This window comes from Budorcas taxicolor, chromosome 3, assembly GCF_023091745.1.
Source record: "Budorcas taxicolor isolate Tak-1 chromosome 3, Takin1.1, whole genome shotgun sequence".
Lineage (NCBI taxonomy): Eukaryota > Metazoa > Chordata > Mammalia > Artiodactyla > Bovidae > Budorcas > Budorcas taxicolor.
Genome location: NC_068912.1, coordinates 20,726,827 through 20,746,845, shown reverse-complemented (window position 1 = coordinate 20,746,845; position 20,019 = coordinate 20,726,827). Strand labels below are relative to the sequence as shown.

Sequence of the window (20,019 nt, the reverse complement as noted above, 5' to 3'; positions counted from 1 at the left end):
ACCTAAATCAAATCTCTTATGATTATACAGTGGAAGTGAGAAATAGATTTAAGGGACTAGATCTGATAGATAGAGTGCCTGATGAACTATGGACGGAGGTTTGTGACATTGTACAGGGGACAGGGATCAAGACCATCCCCATGGAAAAGAAATGCAAAAAAGCAAAATGGCTGTCTAGGGAGGCCTTACAAATAGCTGTGAAAAGAAGAGAAGCAAAAAGCAAAGGAGAAAAGGAAAAATATAAACATCTGAATGCAGAGTTCCAAAGAATAGCAAGAAGAGATAAGAAAGCCTTCCTCAGAGATCAATGCAAAGAAATAGAGGCAAACAACAGAATGGGAAAGACTAGAGATCTCTTCAAGAAAATTAGAGATACCAAGGGAACATTTCATACAAAGATGGCCTCCATAAAGGACAGAAATGGTATGGACCTAACAGAAGCAAAAGATATTAAGAAGAGGTGGCAAGAATACACAGAAGAACTGTACAAAAAAAGATCTTCACAACCAAGATAATCACGATGGTATGATCACTCACCTAGAGCCAGACATCCTGGAATGTGAAGTCAAGTGGGCCTTAGGAAGCATCACTACAAACAAAGCTAGTGGAGGTGATGGAATTCCAGTTGAGCTATTTCAAATCATGAAAGATGATGCTGTGAAAGTGCTGCACTCAACATGCCAGCAAATTTGGAAAACTCAGCAGTGGCCACAGAACTGGAAAAGGTCAGTTTTCATTCCAATCCCAAACAAAGGCAATACAAAAGAATGCTCAGACTACCACACAATTGCACTCATCTCACACGCTAGTAAAGTAATGCTCAAAATTCTCCAAGCCAGACTTCAGCAATACATGAACCATGAACTTCCAGATGTTCAAGCTGGATTTAGAAAAGGCAGAGGAACCAGAGATCAAATTGCCAACATCCGCTGGATCATCGAAAAAGCAAGAGAGTTCCAGAAAAACATCTATTTCTGCTTTATTGGCTATGCCAAAGCCTTTGACTGTGTGGACCACAATAAACTGTAGAAAATTCTAAAAGAGATGGGAATACCAGACCACCTGACCTGACTCTTGAGAAACCTGAATGCAGGTCAAGAAGCAACAGTTAGAACTGAACATGGAACAATAAACTGGTTCCACATAGGAAAAGGAGTACTTAAAGGCTGTATATTGTCACCCTGCTTATTTAACTTCTATGCAGGGTACATCATGAGAAACACTGGGCTGGAAGAAACACAAGCTGGAATCAAGATTGCTGGGAGAAATATCAATAACCTCAGATATGCAGATGACACCAATGTTATGGCAGAAAGTAAAGAGGAGCTAAAAAGCCTCTTGATGAAAGTGAAAGTGTGAAGAGTGAAAAAGTTGGCTTAAAGCTCAACATTCAGAAAACGAAGATTATGGCATCTGGTCCCATCACTTTATGGGAAATAGAAGGGGAAACGGTGGAAACAGTGTCAGACTTTATTTTTGGGGGCTCCAAAATGACTGCAGATGGTGACTGCAGCCATGAAATTAAAAGACGCTTACTCCTTGGAAGAAAAGTTACGATTAACCTAGATAGCATATTCAAAAGCAGGGACATTACTTTGCCAACAAAGGTCTGTCTAGTCAAGGCTATGGTTTTTCCGGTGGTCATGTATGGATGCAAGAGTTGGACTATGAAGAAAGCTGAGCACCGAAGAATTGATGCTTTTGAACTGTGGTGTTGGAGAAGACTCTTGAGAGTCCCTTGGACTGCAAGGAGATCCAACCAGTCCATTCTAAAGGAGATCAGCCCTGGGATTTCTCTGGAAGGAATGATGCTAAAGCTGAAACTCCAGTACTTTGGCCACCTCATGCAGAGTTGACTCATTGGAAAAGACTCTGATGCTGGGAGGGATTGGGGGCAGGAGAAGAAGGGGACAACAGAGGATGAGATGGCTGGATGGCATCACTGACTCGATGGACATGAGTTTGAGTGAACTCTGGGAGTTGGTGATGGACAGGGAGGCCTGGCGTGCTGTGATTCATGGGGCCGCAAAGAGTTGGACACAACTGAGCAACTGAACTGAACTGAACTCCCTTTAAAAAAATTTTTTTTTCTTATTTCCTTGCCTCTGAAACCTAAATTGCCTGTCAGACTAGGCCTAGCACACTGTGCCCAGCAATATGTCACTAAATGTTTCTACACTGAATGGAATGAAAATGGGAAGTATAAAAGCAGAGAGAAGGATAAGGTGAACTCCACTCCGGTAGGCTAGGAGGAAGGGAACACACCAAATGACTGAAAGGGGAGAAGAGGTGTGGCATATACCACAGAGAAAGAGTACCTGCTTCCTTCCTTCTCCCATCCTGTGTGCAGAAACTTGAGAAAGAGGTGAGTTGAGGTCAGTACTTAGCAGAGAGGAAGGAACTAGTCTTGACTGAAAGTTTCTGTTGTTTTTTTTTAAATCAGAATTGATGCAGCAGGTGCTTGTAGAGTCAGATGGTGATGCTGACACTGCTCCCATACTTCGTAGTCTGAGATAAACAGAGGGAGGGGACTGTTCTCACTCTAGAAAAAAATGCTTATCGCTTCCACAGAATGTTTTGACTGTGAAGAAAGAGACTGTGATGAAGTCTCAGGGAGAAGGGCAGTTCTGGAGAGGATAGTTAGGGACAGTGAGAGGGAGAGAGCTTCTTGTGAGGACTGGGAACAAGGAAGGAAAGTAGGGGAGAGGGGAAACTTCACGGTAAGCTGGGTTTTTTGTTGTTGTTTGGTTTGGCTTTTCGTTTGTGTGTTTTGTTTCAGAAAGTGGCAGCAGGTGGCCTGATTGGACCTGGTCTAGGGCCAGGGAGTCTCAGTGAACATGTTCCCATCAAAATTCACTCTGTCTGTCTAATCTGGGCCGCTGTGACTGAGGACTGCACCGGTAGTAGCTGATGGCCTAGCCAGGCAGCAAGTGGGCGGGAATTCCCCCCATGGGAGAAGAGTTGCTGCAGCTCCTTCGCTGCTTTGGAGGAGGGCAGAAGGCGGGGTAAGTTTGGTGGGAAACGCTGTAACTTCCTTTTTACAAGGCACTAGAGCAGAATCCAGAATGGATGTCCTCTTTGTAGCCATTCTTGCTGTGCCACTCATCCTGGGTAAGTCCATGTCTCTCCCTGGGCTTTTGAGCCAGGTCTTCTAATCATAAATGGGGAGAAACCATACATGGTGGGAGAAAAGCAAATGAGAGGGCAGGAGGTGCAGTTCAGTAAGGAGGGACAACACTCTCCCATCGGTTCGATGTCAGGGGCAGAGGAAGGACCTGGAAATTAGAGACAGGAAATGGGGAGGAGAGCAGAGTCCTGTCAAAGAAGAGGCAGCTGGTGCAGATGGAGCCCCACACATGGGGAGGTTCTAACAAGAGTGAACTCAGCTCGCCATCATCACAGACTTGAGTGAGATGAGAGGACTGAAGTGAGAGTGGACTGAGGCGGACTCCTTGAAGGTGGAGCAGTGTGAAACTATTGAGGGAAGCCAGGGTATCTTCTCTACCGGAGAACTGGAGAAAAAGCCTCGAATTAGTAAAGACCCGGAGGGGTGACCTTTAGAATACTGAGTACTGGCTGCCTTCTGTGACAGCGTCCCAGAAGTAGCTTGGCTTCTTCCCTCCTTTGTTCCCTGTCTTCCAGGTGCTCTCATTGTTTCCTTTTCCTCCAGACTGTTGTGTCACTGCTTGGGGTTAAGAGAGCGCATTCAAGAAGTTTAGAAAACTAGCAGGAGGCCTAGAATTCCTGACTCAGTCCTGTCAAAGCCACATATTTTTAATCCTGGGAAGGAAGAAAAACTAATGCAGATGGATCATTTAGTCCGTCTGACTCATCTGAAGAAAGTGGGTGTTAACTGTGTTTTTCAGAGATATCCTGCTAGTTAGCATTGAAACGAGAACTAACGCCCAAGTCCAAAAGCCTAAGGCCGTGTGCATTAGTTAATTGTGAGGGACACTGGTAAGAGATCTCTCACAAATACAGTAGGTCTGCAGCATAATACCGAGGAGTAGATTTGGAGGTCTTAATTTCTGGTGTCTCTCTGCTTCCTACGTTTTTAAGGCTTCGTTTGGGTTCCAGTATGTGAAGGGACCCATTTTCAGTTCTGGGGATTCCCGGATTGAAAGGGCACAGAGTAATGGGCCTTGTCAGCATTAAAGAGCCCGGAAGACTGAGAAGGGTTTAGAGGCACAGAGGCAGGGAGATAAGAGAGGGGAGGCAGAAACAAAGAATACTGATAGAGCTGAGGTCAACCTCTGGTGTCCTTGTGTTGCTAAAGCTTTCCAGATGCCCCTTGACCTCTAGTCCTTATCCTAGGACAAGAATATGAGGATGGAGAAGAACTGGAGGAGGATGACTATTATCAGGTGATCTATTATTACACAATCACCCCCAACTATGGTGAGTACATATAAGGTTCTGATCCTTCACAGGCTGGAGAGAGGTTTGGGAGCAACTCAGTTCTGAGACTCTGACTTTTCCTTTTGCAATGGCATAACTAGATCAGAGAGAAATTTGGCTCTGAGCGAAAGCCATCAAACTCATGATGTTATTTCTCAGACTAGTGATCCTTTAGAAACTGGTTGAAATAATTTGAAAAATTTCAAATCTGTGCATGATTTTGGATATCAGGTTGAAAATATAAATGCATACACATTCACAAACATTTTTAACATTAGAGTTTGTTGTGTGCAAGTGCTGAGTTGCTCAGTCCTGTCTGACTCTTTTCGACCCCATGGACTTCAGCCCATCAGGCTCCTCTGTCCATGGAATTTTCCAGGCAAGAATATTAGACCTGGTTGCCATTTCCCACTCCTGGGTATCCTCCTGTCCCAGGGATGAACCCAAGTCTCCCGCATCCCCTGCACTGGCAGGCGGATTCTTTACCACTATGCCATCTGGGAAGCCCTTAAAGTTTGTGGAATTATATTATACCAGTTAATTTTATAACTTGAGCAAACTGAAGTATTCTGAACAATTTCTTCCTCTTCTCTTTTCCGGATCTAGTGCTACCTTTCTGATTTGTAACTACTTATTTTTTTCTCCTCCCCAGATGACTTTGGTGTGAACTTCACTGTTGATTACTCTATGTTCGAGTCAGAGAACACAGTGGTGAGTGACATCTACATGATCTTCTAGGAGGATCGGGATAGGTAGCAGTTAAAAAGAAACTAGACATTGTTGAAATGTGAATAATGAACAGGAATAAAAACTAGTTAGGTGAAGTGAAACTAGGTCGTGAATCTGAAACAAATTTGTTAGCCACAGCGGGGGATGAAGCCAGAATGCAGTAGGTTTGCTAAGACACTGAAAGGGAGGAACAGTCCTCAAGTTAAGGGAGTTGGTGAACAGGGTGGGTACATAATCCATGCAAACATGAAGTAGGAAAGATCCCTGAGTGTAAGTCTTGGATGAGGGGTTGGAGGGGAGAAGAGGTTGTGAAGTAAAACAGAAATCTAAATAGAGAATCTATGAGGATGTTGAATGGAGGCAATGATAACTCTGTTTCCTAATCCTACGGAGGGCAGAACAGGTTGGATGATAAGGTGGAAGCATCAGAGACTACCATTAGTTATGAAACAGACCGCGCTGACCATCAGAAGCCTGTAACAGAGAAACCAGTGACAATGGAACCAGTGAGTGGACTGGGGTTAAGGGGGGAGGGAGACAGACATCCCTTACCCTGGATGGATCCCCAGACTGGTGATGTGGAGCAGAGGGAAGCTTTGGTGGATGGGGGAACCAAATAACTAGTACTACAACGCAGGTGTTCATCTCAGATTGGCCATCATTTCTTTCACTGAGATTTAATGCTAACCTTAAATACAGAACACAGGGAAGAAGAGTTGGTGCAGTTAAATTTCAGTTTAATAGTGTTTAATATGTTTATATACAAATACAGAGTCTAGTGCTCTGTCATGTCCAACTCTTTTAGATTTCGTGGACTGTAGCCCGCCAGGCTCCTCTGTCCGTGGAATTTTCCAGGCAAGAAATACTGGAGTGGGCTGCCATTTCTTTCTCCAGGGATCTTCCCGACCCAGGGACTGAACCCGTGTCTCTTGTGTCTCCTGCATTGGCAGGCAGATTCTTTACCACTTGGCCACCATGTTTTTGTAACCTATGTGTAAAGCTGCTAAGGATGTTGCTGCTGATGAAAAAGAAATCTATGATGTTATTGTCCTCAAAGTATTCATAAAACTCAAGTTTACACTTATGAAACATTTGGAACAAAATGAAAAGGTTTTTAACAGTGTTAAATTGCATACAAATTTGACAGCATACAACAAACAAGTGTTTTAGGCGGTGGAAGGAGAGAGATTAGTACAGGTTGAAGTTGTCTTCAAGACTCTCAGAAGATGACTGTGCTTGAGATACGTCTTTGAAGAATAGGTGAGCTTTTGATTGGCAGTAAGTTATAAAAGGTTGAAAGCAATTCGGAAGATTAGTTCTTCCAAGAGTGAAAGAGCTGCACAGACAAGGAGGATAGAACAAGAAGGGTATATTTAGTGGTTGAGGTTGATTGAAGGAGATGGTATATGAAAAGGAACAATAGGAAATTAACAAGTAAAATGTTCAAGGCTACCTGTATTTGCTTGGTAATTTCACATATGGGAACACAGGGCCAAATTACAGAGTTTGAAGTGTCAAGGTAAATTTCAGATTTATAAACAATAGGGGGCCTAGTATGTTCTCCCATGTGCTAAATGCACAATGAAAGTGGTATTTTTGAAAAATGATTTATCTGGTCGTATGAAGGATGCAATGGACTAGAGAGAAATTAATGAGATTTGCATCCATTAAAGGTCTGGATGAGGGAAGTGACATTATGTTTGTTTGTTTATTTATTTATTCTTGGCTGTGCTGAGTCTTCATTGCTGCCAGGGCTTCTCCTTCCGTGGCTTCCCTTGTTGCGGAGCACAGGCTCTAGGGCAAGCAGGCTTCAGTAGTTGCAGCTCCTGGGCTCCTGAGCACAGGCTCAACTGTCGTGGCCCACGGGCTTAGTTGCTCCAAGGCATGTGCGATCTTCCCGGATCAGGGATCGAACCCATGTCTCCTGCATTGACAGGTGGATTCTTTGCCACTGAGCCATCAGGAAAGCCCCAGAAGTGGCATTTTTAATGGAGCAGAGAAAAATAAACACTGAAGAAAATGCCTTGCTTCAGTGATAATTTCATATGAGCAATAAATAAGAGGAGAGTTAAAATAACTTGAGTTTAAAAAAGAGCTTTAAGTTTTAAATATGGGCATCTGGGAAAATGGTTGACTGAAATGGGAACTGTGATCAGAGATCACAGTGATCAGAGTGATTTAGGGGGAAGTTATAAATTTGGTATTGGCCAAGTTGAATTTATGGTCACAGCCTATGAGGCTGCTGCTACATCGCTTCAGCCATGGCCAACTCTGTGCGACCCCGTAGACGGCAGCCCACCAGGCTCCCCTGTCCCTGGGATTCTCCAGGCAAGAGCATTGGAGTGGGTTGCCATTTCCTTCTCCAATGCATGAAAGTGAAAAGTGAAGGTGAAGTTGCTCAGTCATGTTCGACTCTTAGCTACTCCATGGACAGCAGCCTACCAGGCTCCTCTGTCCATAGGATTCTCCAGGCAAGAGTACTGGAGTGGGTGCCATTTCCTTCTCTGCACAGCCTATGAGGGTGTTCTAAAGGTAGCTGAATTAAGTCCGTGCTCCAGCTCTAAGTGCAAAGTTATGAATGCAGACAAGCTCAGTCGATCCAGTATTTACAGAATACAGAAAGGCCAATGACTGTGCCTTTAGTTAGTAGGAGAGGAATCAACCAAGGAAAAGGAAACAAATTGATTGGAGAGGAAGGTAGATAGCCAAATTTGTATTATCGAGTCTAGAAGAGAAAGTTTAATATAATCAGTCAAAAGCTACCAATAAGCCAAGGAGAAGGAGGTCATCGATAACCACAGAGAAAGCAGTTTCAACTGAGTGGTTGTACCAAAAACTACTTTCTGTGGCATTAGAGAGGAAATATATTGTGAGGAAGTGGAGGGAGAGGATAGACCAACTAGCTGAGAAATCTGGTAATGAAAAAAGAAGCAGAGGACTTCCTTGAAAGTCCAGCAGTTAAGACTCTATGCTTCCAATGCAGGGGCATGGGTTCAATCCATGGCTGGGGAACTAAGATCCCCCATGCCATGAGGTGTGGCCAAAGAGAGAAAGAGAGGAGCAACAGCTAGAAAGGGCCACAGAACCAAAGTGCAGTCCGAAGACAGTTGTACATAGATGGGAGGAATCGGTAGGAATGGAAAGCTGATGACTGACAAGGACAGATAAATATTTTAAAGTATATAGTAGGCTCCCTTTCGGAGAAGGAAATGGCAACCCACTCCAGTATTCTTGCTTGAAGAATCCTGTGGACAGAGGAGCCTGGTGGGCTGCCGTCTATGGGGTTGCACAGAGTCAGACACGACTGAAGCGACTTAACATGCATGCATGCATTGGAGACGGAAATGGCAACCCACTCAAGTATTCTTGCAGGGAGAATCCCAGGGACGGAGGAACCTGGTGGGCTGCTGTCTATGGGGTCGCACAGAGCTGGACACGACTGAAGCGACTTGGCAGCAGCAGGCTCCCTTTAGATTGTAAACTCTGTGAGGGTAGGACCGATGTCTTAATCATATTTATATCCCCCTATGCGGGCTTCCCCAGTGGCTCAACGGTAAAGAATCTGCCTGCAATGCAGGAGCCACAGGAGACCCAGGCTTGGGTCTCCCTGGGACAGGAAGATTCCCTGCAGAAGGGCACAGCAACCCATTCCAATATTCTTGCCTGGAAAATCCCATGGACAGAAGAGCCTGGTGGGCTACAGTTCATAGGGTCTCAAAGAGTTAGACCCAGCTGAAGTGACTTAGCACACATGGCACCTGTGCCTGAACCTGGTGCCTCAGACAGTAAAGAATCTGCCTGCAATGCAGGAGACCCAGGTTCAATCCGTGGGTCAGGAAGATCCTATGGAGAAGGGAATAATTATCTACTCGAGTATTCTTAAAAATTCCAAAGAGCTTGGCAGGCTATAGTTGATGGGGTTGCACAGTCGGACACTATTGAGTGACTAATATGGCACCTAGCACAGCATCATGTGCATAGGTTAAGAAACAAAAAACATGTCACTGAATGGAGTCAGGCCTCCCTAGTATGGTCAGGAATGGCTGAAAGGCACAGGGGAAAGGACTTCTTATAGTGATGGGGAGGAGGGCTGGATCTTTCTCTAAGCTCAGAGGAAAGAAGACAGAGGTTGGCGTAAAGAGATGGTTATCTTTCCAGAGTGGGAGCTGCGTGGCGGGAAGGATGATACTAGCCTACTATGAGGGGATGTCTGTATTTTAGCAGAGTCCAGATCTGAATGACGCTGTATCCGGTCTGCAGAGTCCTGGTCCACTCCTTCTGTCCTGGGCCCTCGTTCAGGGGATGATGTATTTCCTGTAAAAGGTAAGAGTGCAGTCACTGGCCTTGGAGGAGTTTTGAAGTTTTACCAGTATCTCCAGCTAGTGTTCCCAGCCTGGTCAATTCTCAGCTGCTTAAAGGAAGAGGGATCACATTTAGAAAAAGCTTATCTAACATTAAGGAGGTTTAGGAGATGTTGAGGCAAAGGCCTTTGTAATAAGAGTCATTACTTTTTCTGAACTGGGATGATTTCAGGACCTCCTAGAGCAGAAGCAGGTGGAAGGGACAAGAAACTTCTCCATTTCCAGTCTGCCTTGAGGAATCAGAGCTGGTTTCAGCCTGGACTGGTTTAAGGTTCTGCAGGTGCCAGAGGGCAAAATGGGAGGGGCCCTGCAACCTGACAGAGTTGAGAGGCTGAAGTTCAGAAGCAGGGGCAGGAATGGTTCCCTAATGTAGGGGAGAGACAGTGGAGGAAAGGAAGGAATTTAAGTTGGTAACCACAATAAGAGGCACGAAGAAGTTTAGCAGAAGGAAGGAAAGAAGGAGGGGGACACATCTAATAGATGTCATGAGGAAATCTAGCTCAAAATATAAAATCCGGGCAGTTTCCATAGAGGTGGGAGAACCTGGAAGGTTTCCTGAGTCCCCTGACCCTGATTTTCTGCAAACCACCTCCTCCCCCCCATTTTTTTAGGAGAAGGAAGACTCGTTGATGGGGATTTGGGAAGAAGAGAGTGGAAGATTAAATAAATAAATGAAGTAATCTGGTTACTCTCTACTCCTTTATGAGGGCCAGTTCTAAAGCCGCAACACTGAAGAGAGCACCAGGATATGTGGGAAGGATGGATTAGAAACGGAGTTTAATTCAGTTCAGCCGCTCAGTCATGTCCGACTCTTTGTGACCCCATGAATCATAGCATCCCAGGCCTCCCTGTCCATCACCAACTCCCGGAGTTCACCCAAACTTATGTGCATCGAGTCAGTGATGTCATCCAGCCATCTCATCCTCTGTCATCCCCTTCTCCTCCTGCCCCCAATCCCTCCCAGCATCAGCGTCTTTTCCAATAAGTCAACTCTACACATGAGGAGTGAAGTATTGGAGTTTCAGCTTCAGCATCAGTCCTTCCAATGAACACCCAGGACTGGTGTCCTTTAGGATGGACTGGTTGGATCTCCTTGCAGTCCAAGGGACTCTCAAGAGTCTTCTCCAATACCACAGTTCAAAAGCATCAATTCTTTGGCGCTCAGCTTTCTTCACAGTCCAACTCTCACATCCATACATGACCACTGGAAAAACCATAGCCTTGACTAGACGGACCTTTGTTGGCAAAGTAATATCTCTGCTTTTGAATGTGCTATCTAGGTTGGTCATAACTTTCCTTCCAGGCAGTAAGCGTCTTTTAATTTCATGGCTGCAGTCACCATCTGTGGAGTTAGGTGACAGCAGACTTAGAGGGAATTATTAGGACCGTGGGGAGGGGGGTGGAACTTAAATTTTGGGAAGAACAGAGAAAAGCACCCACAAACAGGTTTATTCACAGCCTATAATTCCCTCTAATTCTACCGTTTTACCTTAACATATACAGTATTGAAACAATATGCTTGGAGAAAGTTGCAGTAGAACCCTTTTATCCTTTTTATAAAATAAGCACGTTGTTAAACAAACATTAACCGTCAAAAGCTACTTAGATTTTAAAAATTCACACCCTCTTCTACTTACTATCCCCACCCCTACCCGCCCCCACCCCCACCCCCGCCTCTAAATATGTACCTTTTTCAGTTAGTAATTAGGGCATGCAAGGACAAACTTACAATTTCCCTCCCGCCTCTTTTTCCTTGCGACCCTAATCAGAACTAGGCTGCCCCCTTGCGGTCTCTTCAATGTCATAGCTTTAATCAGCCCACAGTCCCTGAGTTCCGTCCCCTTCTCTTCACAGTGCTCTCAATTCTGCAAGGGGAGTTCCCTGGTTGCTTAGTGGATAGTACTCCGAGCTTTCACTGCTGTTGCCCGGGTTCAACCCCTGGTTGGGGAACTGATATCCTGCAAGCCTCCCGGTGGTGCAGCAAAAAACAAAACAAAACAAAACAAAACTGCAAGGGGCAGTGAATAGTAAACTCCGGACTTTGCCACCCTCCTTTCTTCAAATCTTCTCCAGAGGACCAATGAAGAAACTAAAGCTGAGCAAAGGCATAATCTAGGAAATCAGAGACCTACCCGCCTCCCCATTCCTTGTGCTAAGTAAAATAGAATTAAGGGTACACGGCCTGAGGAACCCGGGTAGAAGTCAGGAACAACCCGGCTGGGCTTTGACCTCTAGATTGATGGCGGGCTGGCATCCGAGCTGGTAACGTGTGTGGCGGGTTATGTAAGGAAAGGGCTGGAGGAGCCGCCCCAGTGGGAGCCGGGGAGAGGACGCGGTGTTCTCGGCAGAAGTCCCCACCCTCCTCACCCAACAGGGCAGGAGGCACCCAACTTGTAGGATAAGGAGGAGGAGGGGAGAGTGAAACAGAGACCGGGGAGTCACGAGGGCTGGGCCACGGAGAGCGGAGGGGGGGAGGAGGCGGATACACAGTGGCACAAGTCCATGTTCTCACACACGTTGCAGACGCAAGTCGCTGACGGGTTCCACGTGCTGCACTTGTGAGCGGAGGCGCTGAAAGAGGGGGGACAGGGGTCGGTTACCAAGGAAGAACCAAGAGTCCCACACGGCAAAGCTCACACCTCAGATAACACTACTAGTCTGCACACTCCAGCCGCGCGGCTTCAGCACACCACCATCCTATTTAAGGCCACGGGCTCCGCCCTTTTTCTCCCCTCCCTTCTTTTCCACTTTTTCCATCCTCCTCCTTTCCTCATCACCGGGTCCTCCTTGCTCGCCGCATGTAGGGGCGGAGCACAGAATACTTACCATCCAACCAATCGTCCCCCGACAGCCGCTTTATTGGCCGAACCCCTATATGCTGTAGCAAATGGGATGTGAACTTCAATAACGAGAGTCACGTGTCACCGGGTACACAACCAATGAGGGTGCGAGGTCTGTGTAAGCAGGGGGAAGGCACGTGCGGAGCTGCACGTGTCCCGGAGGGGGAAGGGGCGGGACCCAGTGGGAGGGAGCCGGAGGTGGGTAGCCGAGACTCGAGAGTCTGAGTAGGAGCTGCAGACAGCCTGAACTGAACCGACTGACACAGGTGAGGAGACTCTGACGCCGGGGAGCGATCCGCGCGGGAGGATCAGACCCGGTGGGAGTGGGCCTAGGGACTCGTTGCAGATATTGGTATAGCAAGGATTCGCATCACGTGGCAGGTGCGACTGGACGTGGTCCGGCGCAGGGATGGTGATCAGAAAGGTTGGGAAGAGGCGGGAGTTTCCTACAGGGTCCCTAGGTGGGTTCAAGTGCAGCAGATTTCTGGCTTGCTGGTGGAGTGAGCTCAGGTAGAGAGGCTCGCTACGGGGTCAGGATGAGACCAGAAAGGCGAACCGGAGAAAGGGGTCATATCATGTCATTTACTCTGAACTGAGGGAAGAAAGAACAGTCTGTGTCAGGCTAAGTGCTGCTCCGCAGAGGGCACAAAGGCAATCCAGGTTCTTAGTGGAGGGGGGGGAAGGTGGGGAAGATGACTTTTTCTGCTGTGCCCGAGACAAGATTAATATTGGGAAGGGAGAGAAGAGATGTTATTACCGTATACAGTACACCCTGGTCTCTCAGTCCGTTTCCCAGTCCTCAGATTCTGGTTTCAGACTCCCTCGCTTTGCTCTTCGGTTGCAGGTCCCGATCTTTGGGTACTCCGGGAGCTGCTCTCCAGACCCTGCTTCTGAACCTATGGATTCTCCATCTAGCGTTTCTTCCTATTCTTCCTACTCTCTTTCGTCCTCTTTTTCCACCTCCCCAGTGAACAGTGACTTTGGCTCCCCCTCCGATAGTGAGGGGGAGGACAAGTGGGCTCATGGCTCCAAGCCAGACACTGTTGGGCAGAAGGAAGGTTCTCGGCCCAGCCCTGGTCCTATCCGCTGCAGGCAACGACCCAAGGTTTCCAGTAACCAACATATAGCATCTCACTCGGAACAGCGGGGCTTGGCTTCTTCTATGTCAGGATCTGGGGTCAAAAGATCAAGAGATGGTGAATTGGAGACCTGTATAAACATCCAGGGTTGTACCACAGAAGGAGACCTGCTCTTTGCTCAGAAGGTAAGAGAAAGCTGGGAAAAGGAGACGGGACCAGAGTGGCTTAGTATTCGTTTGGTTGATAAGGACCCCACAAGGAGAATGGATAAGGACCCCCCAGGTCGGATGGAAAAATAAGTACTGGTGTGGGCAATTCTTGGTCTTCTCATACCATTTGTCCTGTTTCCCTACAGTGTAAAGAGCTCCAAGGATTCATACCCCCTCTCACAGACCTACTGAAGGGGCTGAAGATGGGTCGATTTGAGAGAGGTAATTATCTGATTAGTTGCATTCATTTGAGCTAGGTTCAGATCTGTCTCTGTCTCCACATGCGTTTTAAATGTGTATTTCTCTTAAGTCTTTGGGGCCTAGATGATTCCTGTTTTCTCCTGTGACAATTTCCTTAGGTGAATCGATTTTAACTCCCTTCTGTCTTTTCTTTCGCTCACTAAATTCTTGAATCTCAATCCTTGATCTCATCTTCTCTCTCCTAACCCCAGGATTGAGCACTTTCCAGCAGAGCGTGGCAATGGACAGGATCCAGCGTATCTTAGGAGTTTTGAAGAAGCCACAGATGGGGTAAGTCCCCTTTGCTTCTTTTCTCTTCTCATAAAGTGGTATTTCCAATCCTGTTCTGTGGCTTTTTTCACACCTAATGGCCTTTTTTTTTTTTTTTTTACTTTCCCTCACAGAGAGCGTTATCTAGGAACTCTGTTACAGGTGGAAGGAATGTTAAAGACTTGGTTTCCTCATATAGCTGCCCAGAAGTCATCATTGGGTAGTAGCAGACACCAGCTGACCAAGGTGAGAAGTTATTATCTGAGGAAAAGGTGGGGAAATAACCAAAGAAATGAAGTGTACATACAGAAAGGGGCTCCCTCTCCCATTTTCGTCTGGGTCTTTTCATCTTTTTGGTAAGTTTCTTTTCAAGGAAGGGAGTGCCTAGATTCCTTCATAGTCTGATTTCTAGATGTTTTTTGGTTCCATTTTGTTCGGGTCATTTCTAAGAACTCTATGGAGTTTAACCCCATACCGCATCTTGCAGCTTATCTGCTTTCTGTATAGATACAGAAGACTGTTTACCTGGCCAAATGAATCATGCAGGGAGATTCCACAGCTTGTCTATGAAAATCTTTTCTCCTCTGCTGCCCCTAAACCGCTTTTCCTCTCTTTTTAATTCCTACCCAAGGATCCTTGTATCCCTCTGGAAGCATGGGTTTTGAGGAATGGTCGCAGTTCTTAAGGAACTCAACATAGAAAATTAGAACTTAAAGAAATTGGAAAATGATGATTCCAATTAAAAACTTCAGAAAGACGTTCTAAAATGAATTTGTTTATAAAGAGTGAAAATTTGTGAGACTGTTTTATTTTGTATATGTCTGAATTGTTGTTTAGTTGCTAAGTCATGTCTGGACTGTGGCTGGACAAGCTCCTCTGTCCATGGGTTTGCCAGGCAAGAATACTAGAGTTGGTTGCCATTTCCTTTTCCAGGGCATCTTCCCAACCCAGGGATCAAACCTGCATCTCCTGCATTGGCAGGCAGATTCTCTACCACTGAGCCACCAGGGAAGCCCTTATATGTCTGAATAGCCAGTGCTATATAGGGTGTGGAATATATAGTAAGCCTTCAAGAATTTGGTTACTAAAACTTTCACTTATTCATGGCCTGGCAGGAAATTATCTATTGCATAAAGCAAGGTATGTTAGCATTACAGAGTTCCCAAGGAAAACCAAGATTTAAGCAGCCAGGTGGAATTAATTTGAAAGCTTTCTCACATAAATTTTTTCTCTTTTCTTCCCCCTCCCTAGTATTTTCCAAGCCACCACAGTTATCCAGCTGCTTCCTCTCCTGCACCTTCCATGGAAAAGATGGACCAGTCACAGCTAGGACAGCTAGTATTAAAACCAAAGCAGCCTTGGCACCTCACCAAATGGCCAGCTATGAACCTCACTTGGATCCACACTACTCCAATTTGCAATCCCCCTCTCAGTTCCCCAGGTACCATCTCCTTTAGCCATGGTCCTTTAGGCACTGGAACCAGCATTGGTGTCATTCTTTTCCTCCAGCATGGAGTACAGCCCTTGACTTACTCAGCCCCAGTCACTCCAGTTCCATCTACAGCAGCATCTCCTGTCATCCCTGGTAATCATCAGAAACTATCTGTAGAGGGGTCTCATTATCACAATTTGCTAGTAACTCTGCCATCAAACTGTAGCTGTGCCCCTTCCCCTCCTGGTCTACCCACCTTGACCAGAGAGATGACCACAGGACACCTGGAACAGATGAGAAGCCATCCTCCAGTTGCTCCTGCTGTCCATCCTCTAGACCCCTAATCCAGGACCTAAGACTGTAGTTTCTAATTTGTGTAAATATATGTCTCTCTCTTTTTTTTTTTTTTACTTTTAATGTGTGCATTTGTGTTGAAGAAAGATAAATCCTTTATGATTAAATAAATTTTATATCTAAAGAGTTTATTCACTGGGGGAAATTGAAACCTTTTGCCTCAAATACCAATGTTTCTCCTCTGACCTGCAGAAAAGAAAGGGGAGGGAAATGTGTGTGAACCCAAGCTCCACCAAATTAGAAGTCTGGATGGGACAATATACGTGCTGCGGGAGAGGAAAAGGGACTCTCTGCTGCTAAATTCCTAGGAAACACCTTTGGGACAGTTAGGGGTTCAAAGCTGGGTCTGTTTTTTCATTCAGGCTCAGAAACTAGTACCTTTCCCTTTGTGTCTCTCATGCTTGTAACCTTCCAGCTGGTCCAGACTAGCAGGTTCTACCACTCAGGGGTAGCTCTTTGCTTCACTGGGAGCTGTTGATTCTTGTGGATAAATGCATAATGTAATCTACTGCTGCCGGGGAAGGGACACCAAAGCCAGAACAGCCACCATGGTTGCTAGTTTTGAAGAGGAAGGGATGCCTTAGAACTGTCAGAATGGTAAGTCCTCTCAGATGCTGGGCCTTATCATTATTCAAAAAGCTTCAGCTGCTAAACGTATGTTAGCCAATGTCATCACACCACAAAAGTGAAGTCTGTGAATTTACTTACCTCTGCTCTCTCCATGTATTGTTCTTTCTGATCTATCCCAGTTTCCATCACAACCATGTCCTCTCCCAGCCTTGGTGATGTATCAGGCTACCTTGTCATTTTACTTATATTGCATATTGGCTGCGTAGCATATTTCTCATAGCTAATTATGCATCTTTCACCTGTTTCTCAACTCCTCTGTTCTCAGTAGATTATTGTCTCCTTTTATTTCAGACAACATGCTCTCTCTTCTAAGGCAAACTGTTCCAGTTGTGCTTTTGATTACGTTTCACCTCTGGAATTTCTGCTGAGTTACTTGTCCCTTCTTTACTTTGTAGCTTCCGATTGTTATTGATTTATTTATTCTTTCTTCTTCCTGCAAGTATGATCAGATACCTTCTTTTTGATAATATCTTTTGACTCTAACTGCCCTCTTTCTCATCATTTTTCTATAATTCTTTTTATTTATGTATGTATTTATTTAGCTACACCAGGCTTTATTTGTGGCACCTGGGATCTTCACTGTGCAGGCTTAGTTGCCCCACAGCCTGTGGGATCTTTCTTCCCCAACCAGGGATCGAAACTGTGGCCCCCACATTGAAAGGTGGGTTCTTAGCCACTGGACCACCAGTGGCTAAGGGGAAGTCCCTTTTCTTTAATTCTTGACAGAGTAGTCTAATCATACTCTTTCTGACTCCTTCCTATCACATAATCCTTAAATCTTAAAGCCTAGCATCCACTGCACCTTCTTAGTCACTAATGATCTTATAGAATTCGAGTATCATAAAGTAGCTTCCACCCAATCAATAGCTAGATCCAGGGGCTTTACAAAGGCTAGGTACTCAGTGCTCTCAGTATCATTTGACACTCTTGGTAATGCCTCCTAATTCTCCTCTTACCTATCTGGCAACAACTTCTATATATCGTAATAGCCTCACTTCTGCCCACTCCAGAGTATGGGTATTCCCTTAGGCTCAATCCTTGGCTCTTTAACTATATTCTTTCACTTCAAGCTTTCATCTTCATGGCTCTAATTATTACCTCAACTTAGAAGACTTCTGGTTTCCTCTCCAGTCTCAGTATTTCCCATGAGATGACATACTGAATGTATACATTTCTGCTGGACAGTTTCATTTACTCATTACTAATACTTAAAACTTATTAAACGTTTCAGCATTTTAGAGCCAAGAGGGTGACATGAGAGCGTGATTATTCAGTTGTGTCCTAACCTTTGCAACCCTATGGACTGTAGCCTGCCAGGCTCCTCTGCCCATGGGATTCTCCAGGCAAGAATACTGGAGTGAGTTCCCATTTCTTCCTCCAGAGGATCTTCCCAACCCAGGGACCAACCCATGTCTGCTGCATTGGCAGGCAGATTCTTTACCTCTGAACCATCAGAGAAGCCCCAAGAGGGTACCATTTGTAATTTTATAGATGAGGACACTTAGGTAGCTTGTGTGAGACAACATAATGTGTCATACAGGACTCTTGTTTTCCAGTCTGATGCCTTTTCTAGTGTTGACCAGTCAAATTAGTATTCTTCCTGTTCTGCCTTTTTACAGCCTCTTTTTCTTCTGTTAATGCTGCCTATAGTACCATTATTTTTCTAGATAACTAAGTTTAAAATTTGGGGCTATTTAGTCACCAAATCCTTTTTATTCTATATTTGGAATGGCTCTTAAAATCTGTTTCTTCCTTTACATTCCATCACCACTTCTTTGGTCTAAACCTTGACTATAGCAATAGCTTCTCTTACCTCTAATCCCGTCTCACTTATAAACAGATTAATTTTCCTGAAACAATGCTTTGCATGTCATTTCCTATTCAATGGCTCTCTGATATTTTGAGAAGAAAGTCCAAAACATTTAGTCAAGCTCTCTGTTTCTCTCTCTGCTCCCATGCATGATCCCTCTGTTCCACGCTGTTTTGTTGTTGCTTGCTCCCAGAAACTGTAAGCCTTTTTGCCTCTAAACTCTAATTCATGCCACTCACCTTGCCCAGCCTTTCCACCCTCTGTTAACTAAGTCCTCCGCTTCTTTCAGTGACTAACTCAAGTCCTCTCAATTGTTTGCCCCATTAAACACGATCTATATGCTTAGGCTTTGGCCCTTTACTCCATCAAATGAAAGGAGGTATATAAACTGCCTAGTACATGGTTTGGTATCTAATACCCTGGTATAAGATTCTCAAAAATACTACTTTTCCTCTGCCTTTCTTTCAAAATATTTTTCCATGTTATCCCTTTTGATTCCCATGACAAATTATGTGTGACTGAAGGCACATATTAGTTCAATTTTACAGATGGGGAAACAGACTGAGTTTAAATAAGCGGTCAGCAAAGCAAGATATACACTTTGTGGGCCATACATCTTGCTGCAACGACCCAGCTCTGTCATTGTAGCCCAAACAGTCATACCTAATATATAAACAAACAGCAGAACTGTTTTCCAATAAGCTTTTTTTTTAATTTTTAATTTATTTACTTTTGGCTGTCTGGGTCTTCGTTGATGTGAGCAGGCTTTCTCTAGTTGCAGCAAGTGGGGGTTGCTCTTCATTGCAGTACACAGCCTTCTCGCTGTGGTGGCTTCTCTTGTTGGGGAACACAGGCTCTAAGTGCTCAGGCTCAGTAGTTGTGGCACATGGCCTTAGTTCCTCCAAGGCATGTGGAATCTTCCCAGACCAGGGATCGAACCCATGTTCCTTACATTGGCAGGTGGATTCTTAACCAGTTGACCACCAGGGAAGTCCCAATAAAGTTTACTTACAAAAACAAGAATTGGGCTGGATTTGACCTGTAGGCAGTACTTTGGAGACTACTAATTTAAGTGACTTGTTCAAGGTCATATGCCTGATGAGTATCAGAATTTTGATAGAATCCAGATCACCTGACTTCCAATCCAGTGTTTTTCTACTACAGTATCTTGCTGGCTATATAATTTTTTTTCCTTTTTTTTTTTTGAGGTTTTTTTTTTACCACCTCCCACCCCATATCATCTCTTTGGATCATCCCTGTGCTCCAGCCCCAAGCATCCTGTATCCTGTATCGAACATAGACTGGTGATTCATTTCTTACATGATAGTATACATGTTTCAATGCCATTCTCCCAAATCATCCCACCCTTTCCCTCTCCCTCAGAGTCCAAAAGTCCGTTCTATACATCTGTGTCTCTTTTGCTGCCTCACATACAGGGTTATCCTTAACATCTTTCTAAATTCCATATATATGTGTTCGTATACTGTATTGGTGGTTTTTTTCTGGCTTACATTCACTCTGGCTATATAATTTATTTTGCATTCATCGTACGCTACCTTGTTGTACTATTTATCTTTCTGGACACTTACTATGGTTTGGTAGTTCAAGAGGCAGTGGAGGAGCTTCCCAGGTGGTATAGTGGATAAGAATATGCCTGCCAATGCAAG

The 20,019-nt window shown here is 45.0% G+C and overlaps 2 protein-coding genes across 3 annotated transcripts; both read left to right on the top strand.

Annotated features, from left to right (window-relative positions):
• The first annotated feature begins 3,049 nt into the window (after positions 1-3,049).
• Positions 3,050-10,245, top strand: C3H1orf54 (chromosome 3 C1orf54 homolog). Of its 2 annotated transcripts, none has more exons than XM_052637843.1 (6): positions 3,050-3,111; positions 4,315-4,398; positions 5,051-5,109; positions 5,526-5,633; positions 9,352-9,450; positions 10,100-10,245. In XM_052637843.1, the coding sequence occupies exons 1-5, from the start codon at positions 3,066-3,068 to the stop codon at positions 9,445-9,447; spliced, it is 393 nt and encodes a 130-aa protein (XP_052493803.1). In that variant the 5' UTR covers positions 3,050-3,065; the 3' UTR covers positions 9,448-9,450; positions 10,100-10,245. The 2 variants fall into 2 exon arrangements, with proteins under 2 accessions (XP_052493803.1, XP_052493802.1); XM_052637842.1 differs by having other exon boundaries at positions 9,349-9,450.
• A 2,264-nt stretch (positions 10,246-12,509) lies between these two features.
• Positions 12,510-16,043, top strand: CIART (circadian associated repressor of transcription). The gene is made up of 6 exons (XM_052637472.1): positions 12,510-12,594; positions 13,173-13,592; positions 13,763-13,838; positions 14,069-14,147; positions 14,261-14,372; positions 15,378-16,043. Exons 2-6 carry the CDS (start codon positions 13,227-13,229, stop codon positions 15,900-15,902), a joined length of 1,158 nt encoding a protein of 385 aa, XP_052493432.1. The 5' UTR covers positions 12,510-12,594; positions 13,173-13,226; the 3' UTR covers positions 15,903-16,043.
• Positions 16,044-20,019: the final 3,976 nt, after the last annotated feature.

Excerpts from the sequence above, each read along its gene's own strand:
- CIART (XM_052637472.1), top strand. The coding sequence starts at position 13,227 with ATGGATTCTCCATCTAGCGTTTCTTCCTATTCTTCCTACTCTCTTTCG. Across the intron at positions 13,593-13,762 it reads ACCTGCTCTTTGCTCAGAAG|TGTAAAGAGCTCCAAGGATT; the intron begins GTAAGAGAAAGC and ends GTTTCCCTACAG. Across the intron at positions 14,148-14,260 it reads TTGAAGAAGCCACAGATGGG|AGAGCGTTATCTAGGAACTC; the intron begins GTAAGTCCCCTT and ends TTTCCCTCACAG.
- C3H1orf54 (XM_052637842.1), top strand. The coding sequence starts at position 3,066 with ATGGATGTCCTCTTTGTAGCCATTCTTGCTGTGCCACTCATCCTGG. Across the intron at positions 4,399-5,050 it reads CACAATCACCCCCAACTATG|ATGACTTTGGTGTGAACTTC; the intron begins GTGAGTACATAT and ends TCTCCTCCCCAG. Across the intron at positions 5,110-5,525 it reads TCGAGTCAGAGAACACAGTG|AACAGGTTGGATGATAAGGT; the intron begins GTGAGTGACATC and ends TACGGAGGGCAG.